This window comes from Balaenoptera acutorostrata, chromosome 16, assembly GCF_949987535.1.
Source record: "Balaenoptera acutorostrata chromosome 16, mBalAcu1.1, whole genome shotgun sequence".
NCBI classification, from domain to species: Eukaryota; Metazoa; Chordata; class Mammalia; order Artiodactyla; family Balaenopteridae; genus Balaenoptera; species Balaenoptera acutorostrata.
The window spans coordinates 49,529,179-49,552,842 of record NC_080079.1 but is presented as its reverse complement, the minus strand read 5'-3'; the positions used below and the strand labels follow the sequence as shown (position 1 = coordinate 49,552,842).

The window sequence follows — 23,664 nt, the reverse complement described above, 5'->3', positions numbered from 1 at the left end:
TCTTTCTCCACCAAAAGATAGAGCAATGCAGCAGGGAGACACGGGATGTCTGTCCCGTGTCTAGCATAGATCTGGCCCATAACTGCCCTTTGGGAAATCTCTGTGGATTTAGTTGATAATTACCCAATGAATGCATACTTCCCTTAGACATCTGACATCCTTTAAACAATGTCTTCATGTATGAATTACTCCAGAGCACCAAGTACATGATGCTTTGGGCCCAGAGAGCAGATATGTCAAACCCACCTGCCTCTGAGTCCTTGCGCCCTGGTCCCCTTGCTGGTGTCCACAGTGAAGTTATCCAGTGACCTGTGCAGCAGGCCTCCTGCCGCACTCTCCAGCCCGGGTACAAACAGCGCATTTTCTGAGCACGACAGTCTCTGAATCCAAGTGAGCGGCTTGGACTGGGCCAGGTGTGCAAGACTCAGATTGGCCATTTGCACACACTTATCATAGTCTGCAATGTGGGAGAAACAGATAAACATAAATACTCACAAGAATGACGCTGGCCCCATCGCTCTTCTGGCAGCCACACATCACAGGCCCCAGGTTCTGTCCTGGCTTTTCTTTGTCTGCACGGAGGGGCTTATTTTTCCTCATGCTAGCTCGTGGAGCTATCCTATGATTAGCCCTGAGAATGCCACGTCTGCCTAATTAGCACTGACTAAGGAAAGAAAACTCAGACACACAGGAAGGAGGAAACAAGATGCCCTCCACCCCCTGGCAGCTGACAGGCCTTGGAGCCATGGTTCACGGCAGTGTCACAGCACCAGCAGAGCCTTGTATAAGATTAACCGCTGTCATCCGCTCTGCTCACTGCCTTTACAAACCATCCTCCAAACGTTGTTTTAACAAATAGGTCTGCAAACTACCTGAGCTCCCAAGATTACGCTCTGCCCTGTGGAATGTAATCTTTCATCTCTACACGGCTTAGTTTCCTTGGTAATAATATTTAAGATCCGATTTTCTGAAATATGAATACGGATCAGATGTGTTGTCTCCCAGCTTTCACACTTTCCTTCCTCCCTTCCTGCAGAAAGAGGTAATAAATGATTCTAATGAGCCCGGGAATGTGAGTGGCTCTCACCACTTCACTCCTCACGTCATTCATAGGAAACTGGATTTGATAGATAGATTCCTTAAATTAACTAGGATTTATACGAAGCCCAGTTTGTATTTTGAAAAAAGAAAATGATGACTGTGTTCCGACCATCTGTTCCCTGTTAAAACCAAGAAGGAAAGAATGCCCGGGCACACAGCGTTTGTATGGCTCCAGCTGTACGTGTGTTTGTGTGCGTGTGCTTGTGTGTGTGTGTGCATATCTAAAGCACAGTGAAGTGCCTCCACTGAGAGCATTTATTTCCTCAAGCAGACACCCCCCCTTTCCTACAACGGTGCCTGGTTCATTGTCAGGACTGTGCCCACTGAAAAGGTAGCCTTTAAAAAATACTTTTTGAGAACGTTCTGTGTCTAGGAGGCATTAGGTACCATCATTCACATATAGTAGGCAAGGAAGAAAGGAGGACTAAAAGCAATTTGAATATGACCTGCAGCTTTTGCAGAAATTGTCCAGTATCTGACTCCAGAGCTTGGACCTGTTCAGACACATAGCAGCAATGACTGTAACACCCACACCAGCAGTTCACACATCCTGCATGCTTATTGCATGCCAGGCCCAGTGGTAAGCATGTTATCTGCATTGTCTCATTTAATCCTCACAATAACCCTGTGGGGTAGATATTATTATACCCATTTTATAGATGAGGAAAAGTGAGGCTAAGAGAGAGTTAACAATTTGCTCAAGGTCCCTGGGCTTGTACGTGGTAGAGCAGGATTCACACTCGGCTGACTCCACAGTCCCCACCAGAAAACGGACATACAGAGGACATGGAGATACAAACAGTAGCACAGGAGATTCATCTGAAGCATGCCCAGCCCTCTGATCGCTAAGGTCTAAAGGGACAGTGATCTTAGCTTTAATTGTGGTGTATATTAATACCCACAGGGGGACATTTCAGGGAAAGAAAGTGGTGACAGGGAGAGGCTCAGAGAAGTTTTATGGGTTTCAAGGGAGCCTTCATATAGAGGTTGGAGGTGCAGGAAGAAGGGGCTTCCCCCTGGGGGAGGAGGGCTCCCAGAAGGTAGTAGACGAATGAGAGCATCACAGCCCTGGGTTCTGAGCAGGGCTTTGTCCCTGCAAGAAGCTGGAGAACAACAGGGCACTGGGGAGGATGCTCTGTTAACAGGACAGGTCACACAGTGAGGTCAGGGGATGAGAGTCTGGATGTCAAGCACTTAGCATCAGGCATTCAGCGTGAAGCAGGGGGCCTCCTGGGGCTGGTGGGGTTGGTGGGAAGTGCTGTTATCATTATTAGACCTTAGCTTAGTGGGGTTCAATTGGCTGGACAAATGGTGCAGGAAGGATTGCTTGGTAGGTAGGAGAGCCAAGAGTTGATAACCTTTCAGGAATGGAAGGAAGGGATACCAAGAATGTCCCAATGCCACTGGCATGTCAAGCAGAGCGAATGGTTTCTGTCCACCGGTGGAGGGCGGGGGCAGGGAACTCACAGCCTGACTGTGGCACCAGGAAAGTAGCTGACAAATATCCAAATCAGTCTAGACGGCAAGGCTGAAGCCAAGGTTAGTTAACAGAGTTTCAAGAGTACAGGAGCCAAGGAAAAGGTAAAGGGAACCAGGGCAAGATCCTGGGCAGCCACTGCAGATCTGCAGAGTCTCATAGCCACAAGCTCATGGAAGGGCCACCGGCATCCCTGCAGCCCCCTGCTATGCGTCTGAAAGGGCTGAGTGAAGGCCTGTGGTCCCACTCTGCAATGCTGACAGATCCTGCCTGATTTAGCCCTGAATTTATGCACTTGTAAAAGCTTGGTGATTTTTCTCTCTCCCCAGGGAACCAAATATAACTATAGAGTAATATGCTTGTTGAGACAATTCACAGAAGAATGACTAAGAAACACTTGGAAAATGTCCAACTTCTTAACAATCAAAGAAATGTCAAATGAAACAACACTGAGAAATCATTTTTCCCTATAAATGAACAAAGATAAACATGATAATATCTATTCCAGCAAGGATGCAATAAAACAGGCACAATGATACTGGGCATGGGAATGGCACTCAGGAAAACAGCAAGGGCCCTAAAAATGCCCCAACCTTTGTACCCCAAATCTAACTGAAATCTACCTTAAAGAAATAATACACAATACAGAAAATTTTTCTTCCAATGATGTTTACTGCAATATTATTTATGTTATTGGAAAATGAAAAGCAAACTTAAAATCTAGAGGAATGATTAAGTAAATGATTGTATTTCCACACTAATCATCCATCCATTCATTCATTCAAAAAAACATGTATTAACCATCTCCCACTTGACACACCTCTGTTCCATGCTGGAACCGTAAAGGTACTGGGACGCTGTCCCTGCCCACCAGGAACTCCCAGCCCACTGCAAACTGGAGGCAGACACATCCACAAATAAAAGGGGCAGAACATTACAGGTGAGAAGACGGAGTCTGCACAAAAGAGGGAGTAGTCAACTCCACCTGGGAAGGGAGTATGGGGGCAGTCAATCAGGAGGGACTTCAAGGAGGAGGTTGTCCTTGAACTTATTCTTGGAGAATGAGGCTTATCTTGGTGGTCTGAGCCTGGAAGGAGGCAGGAACAGCATTGTATGCGGAGGCCACACAAATGTTAGATTCCCCCAAACTCCTATGATGGTAGAATTTGCAGTTTGAGAAAATAGCATATTATGAGCAAAACAGGCTTAGAAGGACTAATTTTGCTAGTAAGCCCAAGGAGTCTTTATAAATATTTTATGTTCACTGATATCAGGCAGTAAAATTGATATTGATGATGTTTCACACTGTATCTCAGCAATAGCAGGTAAGACATAATTAATTTACATTCATTATCTCCAATTCCCTGGAAACATCATGGAAATGCTACTATGCAATTTCAAAGAAATATTTATATATTTATTTGGTTTTGCTGCAAATAATATGCCACCTTTGTTTTCTGTATTTGGTTCTACGTCCGAATGCTCAGCAATTTTGGTTCCTAGTTGATCCCCCGTCCCAGGACTGCAGCAGCCAGTGACACAGCTCCCCTGTGAACTGACTGGCACCCAACAAAAACCCCCACAAGCAGGAGCTGCCATTACTAGTCACATGGAGCCATAAACGCCAGACACTCATTCTAGATGAGCTACAAACAGCACACACACTATCCTGTTGGAGCGCAGCACAAACCTGCCGGACGGCCAGTTGCTTAACTGAGGACACCAAGGCTCAGAGAGGGCAAGTGAGCGGTCCAAAGTCACACAGCTAGTAAGTGGCACCTCTCTGAGTCTGTTGAACTCCAGGCTCCACATTCCAAGCCTGGAGTTCCCAAACTTTCATCTGCATCCAGATCACCTGGGTTCTTTTTCGAATGCAGATTCTGATTCAGGGGCCTGAGGTTCTGAATCCCTGGCAAGCTCTCAGGTGATGCACATGCAGAGACCACTCTGAGTATGAAGGGTGAAACCACTATGTTATATTGCTCCCTCTTATAAATGAATAGGAAATAATGGTGAGAGATCAACAGCAAACTCAAAGCCAAATATCTCTAGGTTGAGAAGATAGTGTCTACTCACCAGTTGTAACTCCGGGAGAGCTCGTCTGAGCATTAAATCCGTGCTGGGCACAGCAGAGGCCCAGTAAATATTTACAGGTCTTGGCTGAATCAGTGACAAACATGTGCTTTTTCCCAGTGATGCTGCTTGTGATGATGAACTTCTTTCGCTGAGGGAAGCAAACACAGACTTTAACATATTGATCATTCTCACCTATCCATTGAAGCACAACTATCCAGAAAATAGCCAAATGCTGGAGCCGTCAGTCGGATACCAATGTACTAGGCATCCAGAAGTGTGTGGCCGATGTCTGACTATGGCCCAATATTTTTTCTTAGATTAAAGACAACCCCTGTTTTTATTTTTTCCTTCATTCGTAAATCAAATGTTTGTTTATTGGGCAATTGCTATCTGCCAAGGAGTGTGCTAGGTGAAAAGAATATGAAATGAGTTCAGTACAGGCTTGGCCCTCAGCAAGTAGTGCATTGTGAAAGGCCATTAAATACACCTATAGTTTGCATTGTCCAAATGCCCAGAAATTGAAGGCAAAATCTCAGCTTGCATCATTACAGAAAAGATAAAAGCACATCTGTAGGCGCATGTTTCATGCTATTATGTGCCAGGCCCTGTGCTAACTCCTTTCTGTGTATTAATTCATTTCATCCTCGAAGCTATAGAAGGAGGGAGGTCCCATCATTATCCTTATTCTACAGATGAGGAAGCAGATGGAGACTTCTGAGACTGCAACAGGAACTGAGGTCACATCACCAAGAAACACTTTCCTACATTTATACCTTCAAGGTCCATGCACAAAGTGATAATATTTGTATAGCTCACTGTGATAAACTGGAGAGGATTATCTATATAGGGTTATCTATATGGAGCTTCCAGGAAAAAAATCCATAAATTTTTGCAATATAAAATTCTAATAAGAACAATAAAATACAAAGTAATAGAGATTATATTAGATATGAATTTATATATAACTTCCAAATAAAATCTCTATTCTACATATTTCAGTAAGAACCTTGAGCTTGCTCCTATAAAGATAACTTTATAAATACAGGGTTTGTGCTTGAAAGGGCTCCCTGAACCTCTTTAATGTTGATTCCTTTTAATTCATGATAGTCACCATTCCTAAGAAACTCCATTCACACAGTCAGATATTAACAAAAGACAGATAACTATTCATTGCTTTTCCTCTAACTCCTTTTTATCATTAACCTAATTTCAGACAATTTGAGCATTCTCTAAATACCCTTTTCTTATATTAACAAATGTAATGTTGAACCTATACTAATGTGAATGGATTCTGAATCCAATTGAACTATACTATATCTAGTATTTTTTTTATATAATGTGTTTTCTCAAACATTCATAGATGCTGTCCTACTAGCCTTACTAATTCTTCCTTAGTATTCAAATTATAATAATGTCTAAATTCCACTAGCTAATCATTTTATCCACACTTTTCCAAAGTTGAATATTTGCTTAGAATCCATCTACTTTTCCAGTATGCATTGATATGCTTTCATACAGTCCTGACAATTTTATATCAAGTTCACTCAGGTATTAAACATTTTAGATAAGTCATTTTTTAAAACTGAATAACTTGGGACTTCGGTGGCACAGTGGTTAAGAATCCACCTGCCAATGCAGGGGAAACGAGTTCAATCCCTGGTCTGGGAAGATCCCACATGCCGCAGAGCCACTAAGCCTGTGTGCCACAACCACTGAGCCTGCTCTCTAGGGCCCGAGAGCCACAACTACTGAAGCTTGCACACCTAGAGGCCGTGCTCTGCAACAAGAGAAGCCACTGCAATGAGAAGCCCGCGCACCACAACGAAGAGTAGCTCCCGTTGGCCCCAAAAAGAGAAAGCCCGTGCGCAGCAGCAAAGACTCAACGCAACCAAAAAAAAAAATTAGGGGGCTTCCCTGGTGGCGCAGTGGTTGAGAATCTGCCTGCCAATGCAGGGGACACGGGTTCGAGCCCTGGTCTGGGAAGATCCCACATGCCACGGAGCAACTGGGCCCGTGAGCCACAATTACTGAGCCTGCGCGTCTGGAGCCTGTGCTCCGCACCAAGAGAGGCCGCAACGGTGAGAGGCCCGCGCACCGCGATGAAGAGTGGTCCCCACTTGCCACAACTAGAGAAAGCCCTCGCACAGAAACGAAGACTCAACACAGTCATAAATAAAATACATAAATAAATAAATAAAAGAACGTGAATTTCTAAAAAAAAAAAAAAAAAAAAAATTAAATAACTGTTCTTGAACAAATCTGAAAAAAGAGAATTGTTCACACACATGCGCCACTTCTTTCTTTGAGCTCAAAAACTCTTGGCAAACTCTTGTCCTTTTGGACCTCAGTGCCCTAAGGTATCCCAGAGAGTGGAATTTCGATCTCATTTCTTGGCATGAAGCTGAAAACAGTCTTGACTGTAGCGGTTTGGATTTTTTTCCATTTTGATAACATCATTTAATGGGAAATTCATATCTGTAGGCCAACTTTCACACAGGCAAGCTGCTCTATGAATAAGATGATGTATAACTTGAATCCCAGGGTTTTCAGCGCAAACATGAAAAATGTATTTACATCCCTGCAGAACAAAAATACTTGGTGCTTCTGTAACATCATGTTTGTTTCTAAGCATGGTTTCACTATTTCAAATATTTCATCCCCAATAGTTTTATTGTTGCCGCTGTTTGTTCACAGGCTGGTTTCTTTGTTTGGTTTGATACATCTTTGCAGAATAATAAGATTCTTCCAGACACAGGCAGATGTGCCCTGAAGCTAAGGAAGTTGAGTCCCAGGCCTCTACTTGGGAAGGCCATTTCCTGGGAGGGACCCAGCATATTTTCGTGTGTTCTTGTAAAACGTGGAAAGTAAGATGCTTTCGCCACAATCTGTTAAGACCATTGACTCTTCTTTCCACTGCAACTCAGTCTCACTTTTCTCACCATAGGTAACGTTGCATGGTGGGGAAGCAGATCTCACTAAGGAGAAGTTGAGATAGGGCTACATTTAGTGTAGATTTAGCGGGATTTATTTATGCGGTTTGCAGTCTCTTCTGCAGTAGTTTATTGCCAACCATCCCAGAATACTCCTTGCATTGGACCGACTCACCCAAAGTCTCAGCATAAAGATATAGGGCCAGTGGCCATGTGAAATTGACTGTGCCCTACAGTACCCAGCCCCAGAAGTATGCAGTGTCAGCACTGGAGGGGAACAAGGTTTAAAATACACAGAGCCACAATATCAAAAAAAACCAAACAACCCAATTAAAAAATGGGAGGAAGGCCTAAATAGACATTTCACCAAAAAAGACATACAGTTGGCCAAGAGGCACATGAAAAGATGCTCAACATCACTAATTATTAGAGAAATGCAAATCAAAACTACAATGAGGTATCACCTCACACCAGTCAGAATGGCCATTATCAAAAAATCTAGAAACAATAAATGCTGGAGAGGGTGTGGTGAAAAGGGAACCCTCCTGCACTGTTGGTGGGAATGTAAATTGATAGAGCCACTATGGAGAACAGTATGGAGGTTCCTTAAAAAACTAAAAATAGAACTACCATATGACCCACCAATCCCACTACTGGGCATATACCCTGAGAAAACCATAATTCAAAAAGAGTCATGTATCACAATGTTCATTGCAGCTCTATTTACAGTAGCCAGGACATAGAAGCAACCTAAGTGTCCATCGACAGATGAATGGATAAAGAAGATGTAGCATATACATACGATGGAATATTACTCAGCCAAAAGAAGAAACGAAACTGAGTTATTTGTAGTGAGGTGGATGGACCTAGAGTCTGTCATACAGAGCGAAGTAAGTCAGAAAGAGCAAAACAAATACCATATGCTAACGTGTATATATGGAATCTAAAAAAAAAAAAAAAAAGGAACTGATGAAGTGGCAGGGCAGGAATAAAGATGCAGACATAGAGAATGGACTTGAGGACATGGGGTAGGGAGGGGGAAGCTGGGGCGAAGTGAGAGAAGCATCGACATATATATACAACCACCAAATGTAAAATAGATAGCTAGTGGGAAGCAGCTGCATAGCACAGGGAGATCAGCTCGGTGCTTTGCGACGACCTAGAGGGGTGGGATAAGGAGGGTGGGAGAGAGGCTCAAGAGGGAGGGGATATGGGGATATACGTATGCATATGGCTGATTCACTTTGTTGTATGACAGAAACTAACACAGCATTGTGAAGCAATTATACTCCAATAAAGATGCATATAAATAAATAAATAAATAAAATACACAGAGCCAAAGGCCAGTCTGAGGGAAATATTTTCAATTATCAGAAATGAAAACCTGTAATTTAATTCTCAAAAACACCTAATTAAGTGGAAGTTTTATCTTATCAGGGATATACTTTATAATTGTATATACTGCCTTATAAATACAGCACACAATTTTCTCTTTTTTTTGATAGGAATCACACAATATGGAATGTATTCGATTTTCCTGTGTTGGTAACATTTAGAAACCTACAGAGGCACTTCAAAGAGCAAATATGTCTCCGCCGCAAAGCTGCATGTTTTATGCATCTCATCAACAATAAAAACAACTTTCAATCAGCCATGCTAGAAGGAAGACTAAATTAGATTTCTCTTCTCTGTAGAGAAAATACTACAAAAGTATCATCCTATGGAAAAGTAATCAGAGGGTACGCCACCAAAAATTTGAAAGGAAAAAAAAAGAGTTATAGTGTTTATCAGGGAGTTCATTAATAAGAATATTACTCTTTTTGCTTTTGCGATTTTGCAGTAGCTGTTCAAGTTTTTTTTTTTTAATTCACAGGTTGTGGTGATTTCTTTTCTCATTCTAAATGAACATTCACTTTAAAATCTTGTTTGTGTTTGGAACTTTGTTTCCTTGTTCTTGAAGAAAGCCCTACAAAGCCTGTATTCTCCCAGATTTCAGGCATTTCTCTCCAGACATTTTAACTACTGCTAATACCCAAGAACAGTTACTAACATGGGAAGGTTCATCATTACACAATGAATGCTTTCTTGATTGAATAATCTTCTGAATTGATGTCTCTGTCATAGATGGGCTGCCGATGCACCTACAAATCATATTCATTGAAAAATGGCATTTTCCTCTATTTCCTTTGTTACTTCTCTCCAGGCTGACAAAACAAATGTCTGCAATTGTCTGGAGCATTCCGGCTTCCGCTATTAATTAAGCAAATTTGAAACCAGCTTCCTGAGCTCATTCTCGTATTGTTCGTGGAGTTCCCATTTTGTGCTTGCAAAAGTGTGAAGAGTCCAAGTCATTTTCTGTGTAAGACGCCTGGTTTGTGGCAAGCAGCTGGTGACATTACTTCCCATGATGACTTTTCCATAAAAAAAAGGATATTTATGCTGAGGAAGAGACCGGTCATCAACATGAAAATTCTAATTCGTGACAAGGGTGTTTTTAAGCTACTAAGTTTGTTTTGTGAACCTGATGATTTTCCAGCTTTAATCAAGAGATTGTCTATTGTCATGGGGAAAATAAATATCTGTAAAAATTAAACCAACTTAAATATAAAATACTTAAGGGGACTTGAATTTTATAGCTTCAAAAAATTCTATTTTTCAAAATTACTTTGTAGGTTGTCTGCATTTCTACAAATGTTTTAAAAGACATTACACTGAGAATTTTGAACAATTAAATATGAGATAGAGAAAATAGGAAGTAATATAATAGCATTGAATAAATTCAATAATTAAAATTCTTCAAATAATCTTTCAGTTGAATTAAAGTTATTTGAGTCATTAAATTTCTGAAAAGTTCACAGAAATAAATATCAATTACTTTTAGATAAGATCAAAAATATTTGGGAAAAAGTCAGTTTCCTGATATTATAAAGGCCACTTTAATAAAATTATGCTCAATTATTATTTATTTTTAGATGTCAGCTTTTTTTCTAAGGAAAAACAATACTTTATTATGAAGTTCTATCAAGAATCACACTTTAACAATACGTCAACTTTAACAGCCAAGATGGGAGAAACACAAGAAACACTGAGAAAATGAATAAAATCAATTATGTTCTGCTTAGGAAACTTTAACATTAGATAATGATAATGAAAACAAAAACCAAAGAATCAGATAATGAAAAAATATCTCGTTAGTAGGAAAAATTTTAAAACCACAAGAGACAATTCAATAGAAAGTAAAACTAAAATGTTTCCTGAGCCACAAGTCAAAGAACTTCATGTTTTATAATGAAATCATTGCTGAAGTTATGGGATACTGACCCACAGGACAGGCAGGTAGATTAGCTACTGGAGCATTCTCTGCTATGGTGACACACATAATGTTTTTGATGTCAAATTTATTGTAACTGAATTCAAGAAAATGGTGTTCAAATGTTATTTCAAACATTGTACATTTAATAGGGTTGTTGTTTTGTTTTGTTTTGTTTTGTTTTGTTTTGTTTTGTTTAAATGGCTGACAAAGGTTTGCACACTTGTAGTCCATGGGAGACAGGCCAGATGCCTCGGTACAATGTGTGCAAAGGGAAAATTAAAATACAAGGAAAATGTTTCAAAAGCATGCAGACTCCATTGCACATACTATACACTCTTCTCCCCCATCTCCCACCTCCAACCTTGCTCTCAACATCAATAGATTCCCCAAATTAAAAGAACTTCACCCAGAGGGAAAGTGTAGTCCTTTAGGCCAATGGCTGCCCATAGGGGTGAGGGGGAGCTAGGTGACGGATGGCAGAGAAGAAATGGCCTCGTGGGGACCCTCAAACCCCCTGGTAGACTTCTTCCAAATATGTAACAGTCATCAGAGTACAGGTTAGCTGACAGGCTGTGAGCTTATCTTCTTAGGAGAAGATCACCTGACCTATCGCTCTTTAAAGGGATAACAGATTAAAGAAAAATGAAGCATGGGTCATAATCAACTGAGTGACACTCACATAGGCCAAAATCTTTTCAATTTCTCTCCACTGAAACCGTGAAGTCGCAATTCTGCTGTTGTTTCTCACTTCGTACACTATGACCCCCTTGGCACAGAGCCCCAAGGCCATCTCTCCTCCTGGCCTTGTCTTCTCTGGGAGAACTTGGTAAACCAGCACACCATATTCCGGGAGCTGCTGAGTCACCTGGAATGAGAAAAAGGCCAATTAAGAAGAGACAGGCACATTGGTCTAAAATAATGGATTTCAAACCATTCCATGAAAAAAACACCTTCACGTATGTTCTGAAAAAAAAGAGTAGGATTGCCAGATAAGTTTAGGAAACACTGAACTAAACAGATCTCCTTACTATAGAATTCCTCCGTACCTCTAAATATGATAGTGTTTTTCTATTTTATTAACCCGAGGAATCCTTTCCTAATGAAGTACCTTAAGACACTTGGAACACAGTTATTATGAAAACGGTACAATAGAGTAAGAATATTCTGAACAAAGTTGTAGAATTCAGACTCTCTTGAATCATCTCAAAGTAAAGAATCCTTTTTCCCAAAGTCTACTGCAATACAATCCAGTACGACCCCTTCATTTTACAGATGGAAAAACTGAGGCCCAGGCACAGAAAGCAAACTTCCAAATGGTTAGCATCACTGTTAAAGCAAGATGAGCCATGAACATCCTGCAGAGAAAATGACCAATCACTGGCACTTCTCACCACGTAGCAGTGCTTTGGTGGGGTCCCCACAGCACAAGATCTGTCTTCAGTTTACCAGTTTAGGAGATGGAATTTTGTCAGGGGCATGAGGGTCAATCAGAGCTGGGAACTGCATCAGGCCAACCAAAATCTTAAGAGGCTGGAGTATAAACCTAACACAAATGTTTTTATGTCTGAATGGTAATCATGTCTCTATTCTGGTCTCTACCATCTTCATCTTCACCTGGAAGACTCCAGTTTTTACCAAACGGTTGATGCACCTCAGCTCACAGCAGGGACATTTTTCTCCAGGCATTTGAAACCCTCTCAGAAGGGTTTCACTGGTGAGATCTGGTATCTCATCTCTACCCCTGAGCAGAGGGCTCTATGTCCTGCCTAATCTCTCTCATCCCCAGGTGGGGTCACAAAAGTGAGGACAAATTATGGCTTTTGAGAGCTCCTTTCTCAAGCTCTTTGCTGACCTTTCTCCTTCTGCTGATAAGTAATCTGTGCAGATAGGTTTCACTGCCTTCAAAGCCTACAGCTCTTCACATGATCTTCATTGCATTTCTGGACCCTGAACCTCCCCGCTTTGTTTAACTTTGGAGAGACCCTCTCATTGTCACTATCATCATCGTCATCATCATCATCCAAAACAATATTTGTTGGACATTGGTGCTGAAATATCCAATGGCCACACCAGTCATGTACTTAAAGTACGACAAAGCAGGGCCATCCCAAAACAATTAGGTAAATTCTTTTAAAGAATTTGATGTGATACAGCAAAGGAAACCATAAACAAGATGAAAAGACAACCCTCAGAATGGGAGAAAATATTTACAAATGAAGCAACTTACAAAGGATCAATCTCCAAAATTTGCAAGCAGCTCATGCAGCTCAATATCAAAAAAACAAACAACCCAATCCAAAAATGGGCAGAAGACCTAAATAGACATTTCTCCAAAGAAGATATACAGATTGCCAACAAACACATGAAAGAATGCTCAACATCTTTAATCATTAGAGAAATGCAAATCAAAACTACAATGAGATATCATCTCACACCAGTCAGAATGGCCATCATCAAAAAATCTAGAAACAATAAATGCTGGAGAGGGTGTGGAGAAAAGGGAACCCTCTTGCACTGTTGGTGGGAATGTAAATTGATACAGCCACTATGGAGAACAGTATGGAGGTTCCTTAAAATACTAAAAACAGAACAACCATATGACCCAGCAATCCCACTACTGGGCATATACCCTAAGAAAACCATAATTCAAAAAGAGTCATGTACCACAATGTTCATTGCGGCTCTATTTACAATAGCCAGGACATGGAAGCAACCTAAGTGTCCATTGACAGACGAATGGATAAAGAAGATGTGACACATATATACAATGGAATATTACTCAGCCATAAAAAGAAATGAAATTGATAATTGAAATGAAGTGAGGTGGATGGACCTAGAGTCTGTCATACAGAGTGAAGTAAGTCAGAAAGAGAAAACAAATACCATATGCTAACACATATTTATGGAATCTAAAAAAAAAAAAAAGTGGTCATGAAGAACCTAGGGGCAAGATGGGAATAAAGACGCAGACCTACTAGAGAATGGACTTGAGGATACGGGGAGGGGGAAGGGTAAGCTGGGACGAAGTGAGAGAGTGGCATGGACACATATACACTACCAAACGTAAGATAGATAGCTAGTGGGAAGCAGCCACATAACACAGGGAGATCAGCTCGGTGCTTTGTGACCACCTAGAGGGGTGGGATAGGGAAGGTGGGAGGGAGGGAGAAGCAAGAGGGAAGAGATATGGGGATATATGTATATGTATAACTGATTCACTTTGTTATAAAGCAGAAACTAACACACCATTGTAAAGCAATTATACTCCAATAAAGATGTTAAAAAAAAAGAAAAGAATTTGATGTGATAGTTCAAAAAAAATTTAAACCATTAATGTAGTCATCATCAGAATAGAGATGCCTTTGTTAGACTTGCTTACATTTTTTAAATTGTTTAGTATTTATTTTAATTTTTTTATTATATAGAGAGGGATATGATACTGAAGTACTTGGAGCCACAAAATTCTTAAAATGGTAAAGTGCCATTCTGTAATGGAGCAGGATCCTATGGGGCCTTCCTGGGACAGACACACACACACCCTCCCCATGTCTTCTGCCTGCCTCTTGTTTGTAGAAAAACTTTAGCTTCCTAGTCCTTCCCCGAGTTCCAAAGAATAAATTTAATCGGACAAGTGAGAAAATGCAGAAACGAAGGAAAACAGTCAAGCAAGACAATTTAATAAGAGCCGTTAAACAAAGTTAAGAACGTGTAATTCCTCCTCAAAGGCTATAGATAATATTCTGAGCCATATCCTTTGAGCTGTTTTGCAGATACTGAAACCCCCACCAGGAGGAAGAAGTTAACTGTATGCTGACCACCACCAGCATGTAGACCCCCAGACTGGTTGGAACCAGAAGGTTGATGATGGTGACTCCCAATTACCTCACTGCCAACCAATCAAAAGAATGTCCACGATTTGATCACACACCCCACAGCCCTCTCCCTCACCCTGTCTTTAAAAACCTTTCCCTGAAAGCCATCAGAGAGTTCGGGTCTTTTGAGCATGAGTTGCCCATTCTCCTTGTTTGGCACCTGCAATAAATGCTGCACTTTCATTCACCACAACCGGGTGTCCGTAGATTGGCCTTACTATGCACAGGTGAGAGGACTAAGTTCAGTTCAGCAACAATTCTAAACATTTCTCGTGCATTTATTTCATTTAATCTTCACAGTAATCATAAGAGATAGGTGTAGCTACCTCTTTTCAAATGAGAAAATGGTGGCACAGGAAGCCTAAGTAGTCTGTCAAAGTTCCCACTTAGGAGCCAGGAATGAAAAGATGAGTCTGTTTTCTTCTGAGTCTTCACTCTTTTTTTTTTTTTTTTTTTTAATTTATTTATTGATGGCTGTGTTGGGTCTTCGTTTCTGTGCGAGCGCTTCCTCTGGTTGTGGCAAGCGGGGGCCACTCTTTATCACGGTGCGCGGGCCTCTCACTATCGCGGCCTCTCTTGTTGCGGAGCACAGGCTCCAGATGCGCAAGCTCAGTAATTGTGGCTCACGGGCTTAGCTGCTCCGCGGCATGTGGGATCTTCCCAGACCAGGGCTCGAACCCGTGTCCCCTGCATTGGCAGGCAGATTCTCAACCACTGCGCCACCAGGGAAGCCCTGAGTCTTCACTCTTAACAACTAAAATACAGAGTTTCCATAAAGTCTGCAAACATAGGTAAATTTATGTAATGTCATCAAGGGCATCTTCCATCTGTAAAATAAATAATATTACCTATGTCTCCATGCTTTACTAGGGAATCTTCTGTGGCATCACTCCTCTTCCACTCTGTGCTGCTACTGCTGACTTTCCTCTCTGAGGGGCACCTCATCTCCTTGTGCTTAGGGCCATCTCACCGTTTTCCCCTGATCCCTACAGTGAGCAGCAAAGCTGAGACTGGACCCAGGCTCTCCTGGCTACCAGCCCACACAGCACCCTGGCTGTACTAAAAATTGTTGGAACAAATGGATTATTTCCGGATATTCTTCAAGAGATTTACAACAATTTATATCCTTTGACCCTATCATTCCACTTCTGGGAATCTGTCCTAAGAAAATATACTGAATGATCAAGACAAACCCTTGATCAGAGCAATGTTTGGTGCACACTTGCAGAATTGGGTTGGCAGGACTAGTTTCCTAAAGGCAGTACCACCTTAAAAGGGATTATCAGGCAAGCTTTACAAAGGATATTTACAAAGCATTTGTAATTATCTGGGAAATGCATCTGTTATAACACTAAGTGGGAAAAAATACAGGGTACAAGTATGATTTCAACAGCAAAAAGAAAAGAAAAGAAAATATTTTAACAGCATATGGCAACCCCTAGTTATGTGGAAAGATGGTTCCATGGTTGAAGAAGTTTGGAAAACACTGAGTTAACCTTGAACAGGTTGTTCTGGGACTAATATGCTAATATAACTGTGAATCTTGCAGACAGAGTATGTTATTTAGCAGTACCCAAACTGGACTTCTGCCAAGTCTCCTTCTAGTGTGAGATGATGAAATAGCAGAATTAGTCATCAGTGAACCGGAGGCCAATAGGCGCCATCTGATAATGGAAAAGGAAGCCACGAGGAGCTATAATTAAACAATCCAGTGACTGTTTATGGAGTAACTGGGCTATGTGCTGGGCTCTGGAGATTCAAGACCCTCTGGACATTTACAACCTAGTAGGGAGGACAAGAAGTGAACGAAATGACTGCAGTGTAGAGTGTCAGAAATATATACCAACAATGTTTCAAATGTTCTTAACCTTCGACCCTGTAATTCCACTCATGAGAGTCTATTCCCAAGAAATTAATCAGAAATGCAGCTAAAGACTTATGTAGTAAAAATACTAACCTCAGTATTGTTTAAAATAGTCCCATATTTAAAACAATTTATGTGCCAAACAACAGAGTATTGAGAAAAAATTTAGGGTACCCCATGTGTTGACTCAAAATAAAGTTTCAAAATTTTAGTGAGATGGGATTATAAAAAAACACAAAACTGACTATATAATATAAACCCAATTTTAAATATATATGCATGTACACATGTGAATGCACAGAGAAGGATGAATATACTCAAATGTAATCGTACTGTCTTCAGGGGGCAGGATCATGAGCTAACGTCTACTTTTATAATCATGGAGGAGAGGGCTTGTTTAACAAACACTAGCCGTAACAAGAAGGGTCACAATGTGGTCTGGGGGTTACCAAGAACTCTCTAGTCCATGTGTCTGTACCGTGGGCAGGCCTAGCATCAGCAAGCCCAACCAACAACTGTGGGGAACCACGGTAGGTGTTCCTTGAAACTGGTAAGATCGCATACAAATCAAATCTATTTAGTGTTTTCCATCAAAGACTAAAAAAAAGTTGAGAGATTACCACACTAAGTGAAGTAACTCAGACAGAGAAAGACAAATATTATACTGTATCACTTATATGTGGAATCTAAAAAATAGTACAAATGAACTTATTTACAAAACAGAAACAAACTCACAGACATAGAAATAAACTTATGATTACCAAAGGGGAAAGCAGTGGGCGGTGGGGGGGGGGGGTTAGATAAATTAGGACTATGGGATTAACAGATACACACTACTATATATAAAATAGAAAAACAGCAAGATTGACTGTAGAGCACAGGGAACTATATTCAATATCTTGTAATATCCTATAATGGAAAAGAATCAGAAAAAATATATATCAATATATGTATATAACTTAATCACTTTGCTGTACACCTGAAACTAACGCAATATTGTAAATCAACTATACTTCGATTAAAAAACAAAGATATGCCCTAAAGAATTTCCTGCATTTTTGCTTATGAGATGGTGGCTTCCTTTACAACCACTTGTCATCCTTCAACCAGAGGAAGGAGGGACACAGTGAGCCCAGCACACTAAGCCAGGGCCTGGGCAGAGGCGGGCCAGACATCGCCTGCCTGCAGGAGCATCTCAGACCTGAGTCCTTAGTCTCTCCGCTGGCTCTATGGTCCTGTGGCCACTTTCCATCAGATGTGTGCTGATGGCTTTGAAGTCCCCACTTGTCTCTCGTCAAGGGAATGCTGCATCCCCTTAACAAGGAACGCACATGAAGTCTGGATAATGGAAGACAGTGAGCGCCTTTCTGCCCGGGCTTCTCAAATGAGATGCTTGAGGGTTTACACTGTGCTAGGTGTTGCAGACAATTCCAAGTGACTGACCAAAAAAAATGGACAGACCTCACCTTGGCAGTTCTGCTTTCAAATGACTGTCTCTATCAAAGGCAAGAAAACAGAATATTTCTACCCGCTTCAGGAGACTTTTGTACAAAGAAATGTATAAATCCTGGCGTTTCCTTTTGAAACTGATCCCCAGCTCTAAAGGCCCCACCAGGCACGTCACCCTGGGGAAGCTGGGGGGCCTCCTCCCACGTGCCCCCGAGCTCTACCTGCACAGGCAGAGCGGCCATTTCCTCCCACCCTGAAGTAAAGTAACTGGTACTGTTATTGTTCTCATTGGGCAGTTATCACAGTGTTGCATGCCTCTGGGTACCCATCTGTCCTCCCGACAAGACTTGGGACTCCCTGGTGGCAGGAAGCATGTCCTTTCTGTCTCTATTTGCTACTGTGCTTGGTCCACTGCAGGTGTAAGTCGTGGAGTGAGCAAAAGCTATTCGTCGGAGGCTCTGTGTGCCCACAAACATAAGGGACTGAAATATCACTGTTTTTGCTAAAGGGCCAAAGAAAGAGTGGACCAGAGCTGCACCCATATATATGGACTACACCACCTGTGCTGTGTTGAGAACAGTTGCCCGGAAGGCTGCAAACTTGAAGTCTTCCAATGGCTTTGCTTTTGGCTCACACGCAAGTTTTTTACTTCAGTTGTCAGAAATGTCTCTATGAGAAATGTGGTCTCTCCCCACTCACTGAATAGTGACTGTGGGCTCCAAGATTGAAGAAAGGCCCTGCCATACCCTCCCCAGCCCAATAAATCTTACCTATTTGGGGGGATCATTTCCAATGCCATCTGCTTCCAAAAGTCTCTCCTTGCCCCACAGGGTGATGGAGCTTCCTTCCTCCCAAAGGCTCAAGTCCCTTGGTCATACTTCCTTGTGGGTCTGAGCACATCCAGCCCCAGAGAAATCTCTGGAGGGGATTGCCGACTATGTGCCCTTGAACACCGATACACCCTCTCAAGAGTCCAAAGGCCTCACCCTCAAGAACTCCAGCTCCGCATCCTCTCCCCAGAGCACAGGACTTAGACGGTGCAGCTCTGAGACTTCGACTTGGACCCGGAGAGCCGTCATCCTCTCAATCAGACTTGCGGGGATGTAATCTTCAACTCGAAAATAGGCTTTACTCTCTACCTGCTGGAAAGATGCAGAAGAAAAGAGGTGCCACCAAGACGCCCTCTATGGGACTCTGAGCAGAACAGAAGCCTGTCTGCTCCTTTAAAGTGCCCACTGGGATATCATTTCCTACCATATTAGAGGCTGGGCCAAACCATATGACAGGACAGAAGGGAGAGAGGAAAGAAGCCACCTGTTTTTGAGCCCCTTCTGTATGCCACGTGGTGCCCAGAACACATTAGCTCTTTCTATCCTCACGGTAATCCTATGAGGACAGTATTATTATTGTCATTGCCAAGATGCACAAAATGAACAAGAAAGGAAGTAATTCAACAGGGCCAAGGTCACACCACTTGTAAGTGACAGAAAGAAGATTTCATCCCCCAAAGCCCTCACACATTCCACAATGCCACTCCACTTCCCAAAAGGCACAGCGAAACCATGGCCCTAAAGCTTTGTTTCTATGTATTCATTTAGCGCTTCTGTCTGCATGTGCTACCAGTACACTGTCCCCTCTCACAAGGGAGGTCTTGGCTGTGGCACCGTCTCTCCACAACAAGGTGATCAAGAAGTTGTCCCCTGAACAAGAGAAGATCTGACACCCACACCCTGCCCCAGGCCAGAGCCTACATCAAGTCTACTCTTCTGGGAACCTGAGGCTGCAGCCCACCAGGAGCTGCAGGAAGATCGTCATGACTCAGCATCACTTGCTGTCTGATGCTAGGTTCCCTGGTACAGACTCCAGGGCAGAGAGAGGTAGGCAGATGTTTTGGAGGCATGATCTCAGGGTTCACTGTAAGGAATGAGGAAAGTTGAACTTGGCAGATGGAGAAGCTGACCCTTCCCTGGTATTCCTGAATCAGCCCATCCTAGTCTCAGGAAGCCCCTCCCAGTCTAATCTTGGGCAAGACAGGTCCCCACAGCTGAGGACAACTGCCCATGAGGGAGGCAGCTGGGAGCCGGGAGCATCTGGCCTTCTTGGGGCTGGGATTGGGCAAGTCGGTCTGATGAGGGGGTCTGAAGGGAACAGCACAGCATCCACTACATCCCCATGCTCCTGGTGTGGCACAGGAGTCCCCATGCAGCTGTGGACTGAGAATCCTCCAGCCGAGGGCTGGCCCATGCCAGTTCTGAGCTCAGCTCAGAGACACAAAGGGAAAGAAATTGCTCAGCAATCCAGTGCATAAAAAAGCATTCAGAATGCTATCAGAATGGCCAAAATCCAGAACACTGACAACACCAAATGCTGACAAAGATGTGGAGTAACAGGAACTCGCATTCATTACTGGTGGGAATGCATGATGGTTCAGCCACTTTTAGAAGACAGTTCTTCAATTTCTTATGAAACTAAACATAATTTTACCATATGATCCAGCAATCATGCTCCTTGGTATTTACCCAAAGGAGTTGGAAATGTATGTCCACACAGAAACCTGCACGTGGATGTTTACAGCAGCTTTATTCATAGTTGCCAAAACTTGGGAGCAAAAGAGGTCCGTCAGAAGGTGAATGAATAAATAAATTCTGATACATCCAGACAATGGAATATTATTCAGCACTAAAAGGAAATGAGCTATCAAGTCGAAAAGACATGGAGGAAACATAAATACATATCATTAAGTGAAATAAGCCATTTTGAAAAGGCTGGATGATTCTGACCTTATGACATTCTGGAAAAGGCAACACTATGGAGACAATAAAAAGATTGGTGGTTGCCAGGGGTTGGGTGGAGAAAGAGAGACGAATAGGTGGAGCACAGAGGACTTTTAAGGCAGTGAAACTACTCTGTATGATACTATGATAGTGGATATATGTCATTATAAATTTGTCCAAACCCATAGAAGGTAAAACACCAAGAGCAAACCCTAATATTAACTATGAACTCTGGGGGATAACAATATGTCCATGTAGGTTCATCATTTGCAACAAATGTACCACCCTGGTGGAGGACGTTGATTGTGGGGGAAAGCTATGTATGCGGAGGCAAAAGGGTATATAGGAAATCTCTGTGCTTGCCACTCAATTTTGCTTTGAAACTCAAACTGCTCTAAAACAAGTCTACTAAGCTTTTTTTTAAGTATGTAGGATCTTTGACCCAGCATTGCATTGCTAGGACTATGTCCTAGAGAAGTCAGCATGAAACTAAAAAAACTCCAGCACAAACATTTATTTCTATGTCATTTAGGTTAAAGAGAAAGATCAGAAGCAACTGGAACAATAATAATAGTAGTTATTACCACTCACATGGCGCCTCTAGGTGACGCCCACCAGTGAGAGAACAAATAAGTAAACAAAGGTCCAGCCCTGCTGAGGCATACCGTGTGGCTATCCCAAAAAGCTCATTAGGAAGGCCAGGGGAAGACATACCAAGGAGTGAGAAAGCAGAATGCAAATCGAATGTGGCAATGTTTACAACTGCATAAAATCCCTGCGTGTGGTCAAAGGCTGGAAGAGAATGCACCCAGAGGAAAGTTGTTCTACTGTAATGATGTGATTAAGGAGATTTATTTTTGTACCAAATTGTCTTTGCCTCCCTTTTTAAAATGCAAATGTTATCATGTTACTTCCTGCTTAGAATTCATCAGTGGCTCCCAATCTTTCACTACAGTGGTTTCTAAATCATGGGGCTTTTTTCCAGCACCAGAACCATTTATCAAACAAAATATCCACCCCTTAGGAGGGCACACGAAGTTTCTCCTGGATCTGACTGGCAGTGCCACCCAACCTTGCAGCCTGGTAGCTAAGGCTGCCGTGAAGTCCCTGCAGAGCTGGACGGGCCAGCCTCCTCCTCCTGCCCACTCAGTGACCCAGACACAGGGAGGGGCTCTCCCCTCTGAGACCCCCTAATGCCCTTTGATGTGCCCACCGCAGTGCCTGGCACATAGCGCAGCAAGGCCCTAAAAGTGAGTCCTGGCTGTGCTCTCACTAGCTTACCTAACCTCACAGAGGTGCAATTCTTCTATAATGCAAATAGAAATAACACCAGCTTTGCAGGGTTGACACAGGCTTAGATGATGCAAGCATGGAGGAGGCCCTCCATAAATTAGGGCTGAGCGAGTGGCTGCACAAATGAATGGGTGTGTGTAATCTGTTGCCTTTATACACACACACACACACACAGAGAGAGAGAGAAAGGGAAAAAGTCTGCCTTCGGAGGCCACACAGGGGCAGCAGAGAACATCTTGGAACCACACTGGTCCCCAGAGCAGCTGGAGAGGTTGAGGTTAGGCAGGATCTGGGGGAGAAGCTAGAGGTGAAGGATGAGATTGGGCTGAGGCAGGAGCTAGGTGAGGCCAGTCAGAAACTGGGCAGGCCAAAGGCGCAGGGGGTCGCCAGAATTGGGCGCCTAGAGTCAAGTCTGGGCCCCTGGAGCCTCGGGGCAAGTGATCCCATAAGAAAGGTCTGGGCCTGCGTGTTCCCAACTGCCTTCAGTGGACCTGGCCCACAGTTTCCACCAACTATCAGCCCTAGAGTTAGGGTCTCGGGTTAAACATCATGCCTGAATCCATAGAGTGAAAGTTAGTCTTCGTTTTGTTTTATAGCAGAGTACTCCTGATTCTGGGGTAGGGAAAGGGAAGCTTGCAAACAGCAGTTGCTACATGCCGGGCCTCATACGTACGTCACCACCTTCCACCCTTACAGCAGCTTTGACCTACTACTATTTCCATTTTGCAGGTGAAAAAGCCGAGACTCAGAGAGACAACGTGCCCAAGGCCACTTAGCTACTTAACAAAAGAGTCAGGGTTTGGACCTGGTTTCTGTCTGACCCCAAAACTCAGGCCCACTCCTTTGCTCCATAGATCCTAGTAAGGGCAGCCCAACACTCTGCCCCTGGAGGCTGCCCTCCCTACCCCCCCAACCTGCACCCCACCCGTCCACATGAGCCGCACACAGGGCTGGACAAGAGGCTGCAGCTAGGATGGTGACTGATTCACCAGGGCACCCCTGGCTGACAGCACCATCCATGTGCCTGGGCCCCTCTCCTCCCAAGACCCCCCTCCCCGCAAGCAACAGTACAAGGGCAGGAGGGAGCTGGCCTAGGCATGGTTAGGACCCCAGCTCTGGGGACTGAGGAGACAGCAAGGAGCTCCAGTGTAAGCAGTGACAGGCCTGGAGGCTTGTCAAAGGCGCAGGGAGGGGTTCCGGGGGCCAGGCCAGCCCCAGGAGACTGCCCGCCCAGGACAGGGGCGTGGGTGGTGCCAGGAGGAGAAAGTGAAGTCTCAGTCCTTGTGGACTGAAGTGGGAGCAGCGGCGGGAGGGTCAGAAGGACAGGGTGTTGGGAACTGAGCTACATTTCCCTGACAAGCAAGCCGCTGACTCCCCTGATGGATGACTTTTATCCACAGTGTTATCCAGCCAGGAGCCGGTACTCCATTCGTCCATCCACTCCTTAGATCAATGCTCTTGAGCAAACTGCCTGTGTTTGAGACACTGCTTTGGTGCTGGGGAAATGGCAGAACA

General features: G+C 43.2%; 1 protein-coding gene across 1 annotated transcript in view; it reads right to left on the bottom strand.

Annotated features, from left to right (window-relative positions):
- Positions 1-23,664, bottom strand: part of LOC103002561 (FERM and PDZ domain-containing protein 2-like) — a 62,432-nt gene that overhangs the window by 16,526 nt on the left and 22,242 nt on the right. Inside the window, exons 12-16 of the mRNA XM_057530599.1 lie at positions 19,069-19,224; positions 11,577-11,762; positions 4,655-4,802; positions 2,913-2,921; positions 247-457 (exon numbers count right to left, since the gene is read on the bottom strand). Coding sequence (XP_057386582.1) covers positions 247-457; positions 2,913-2,921; positions 4,655-4,802; positions 11,577-11,762; positions 19,069-19,224 — 710 coding nt within the window. The remainder of the gene's footprint in view (positions 1-246; positions 458-2,912; positions 2,922-4,654; positions 4,803-11,576; positions 11,763-19,068; positions 19,225-23,664) is intronic.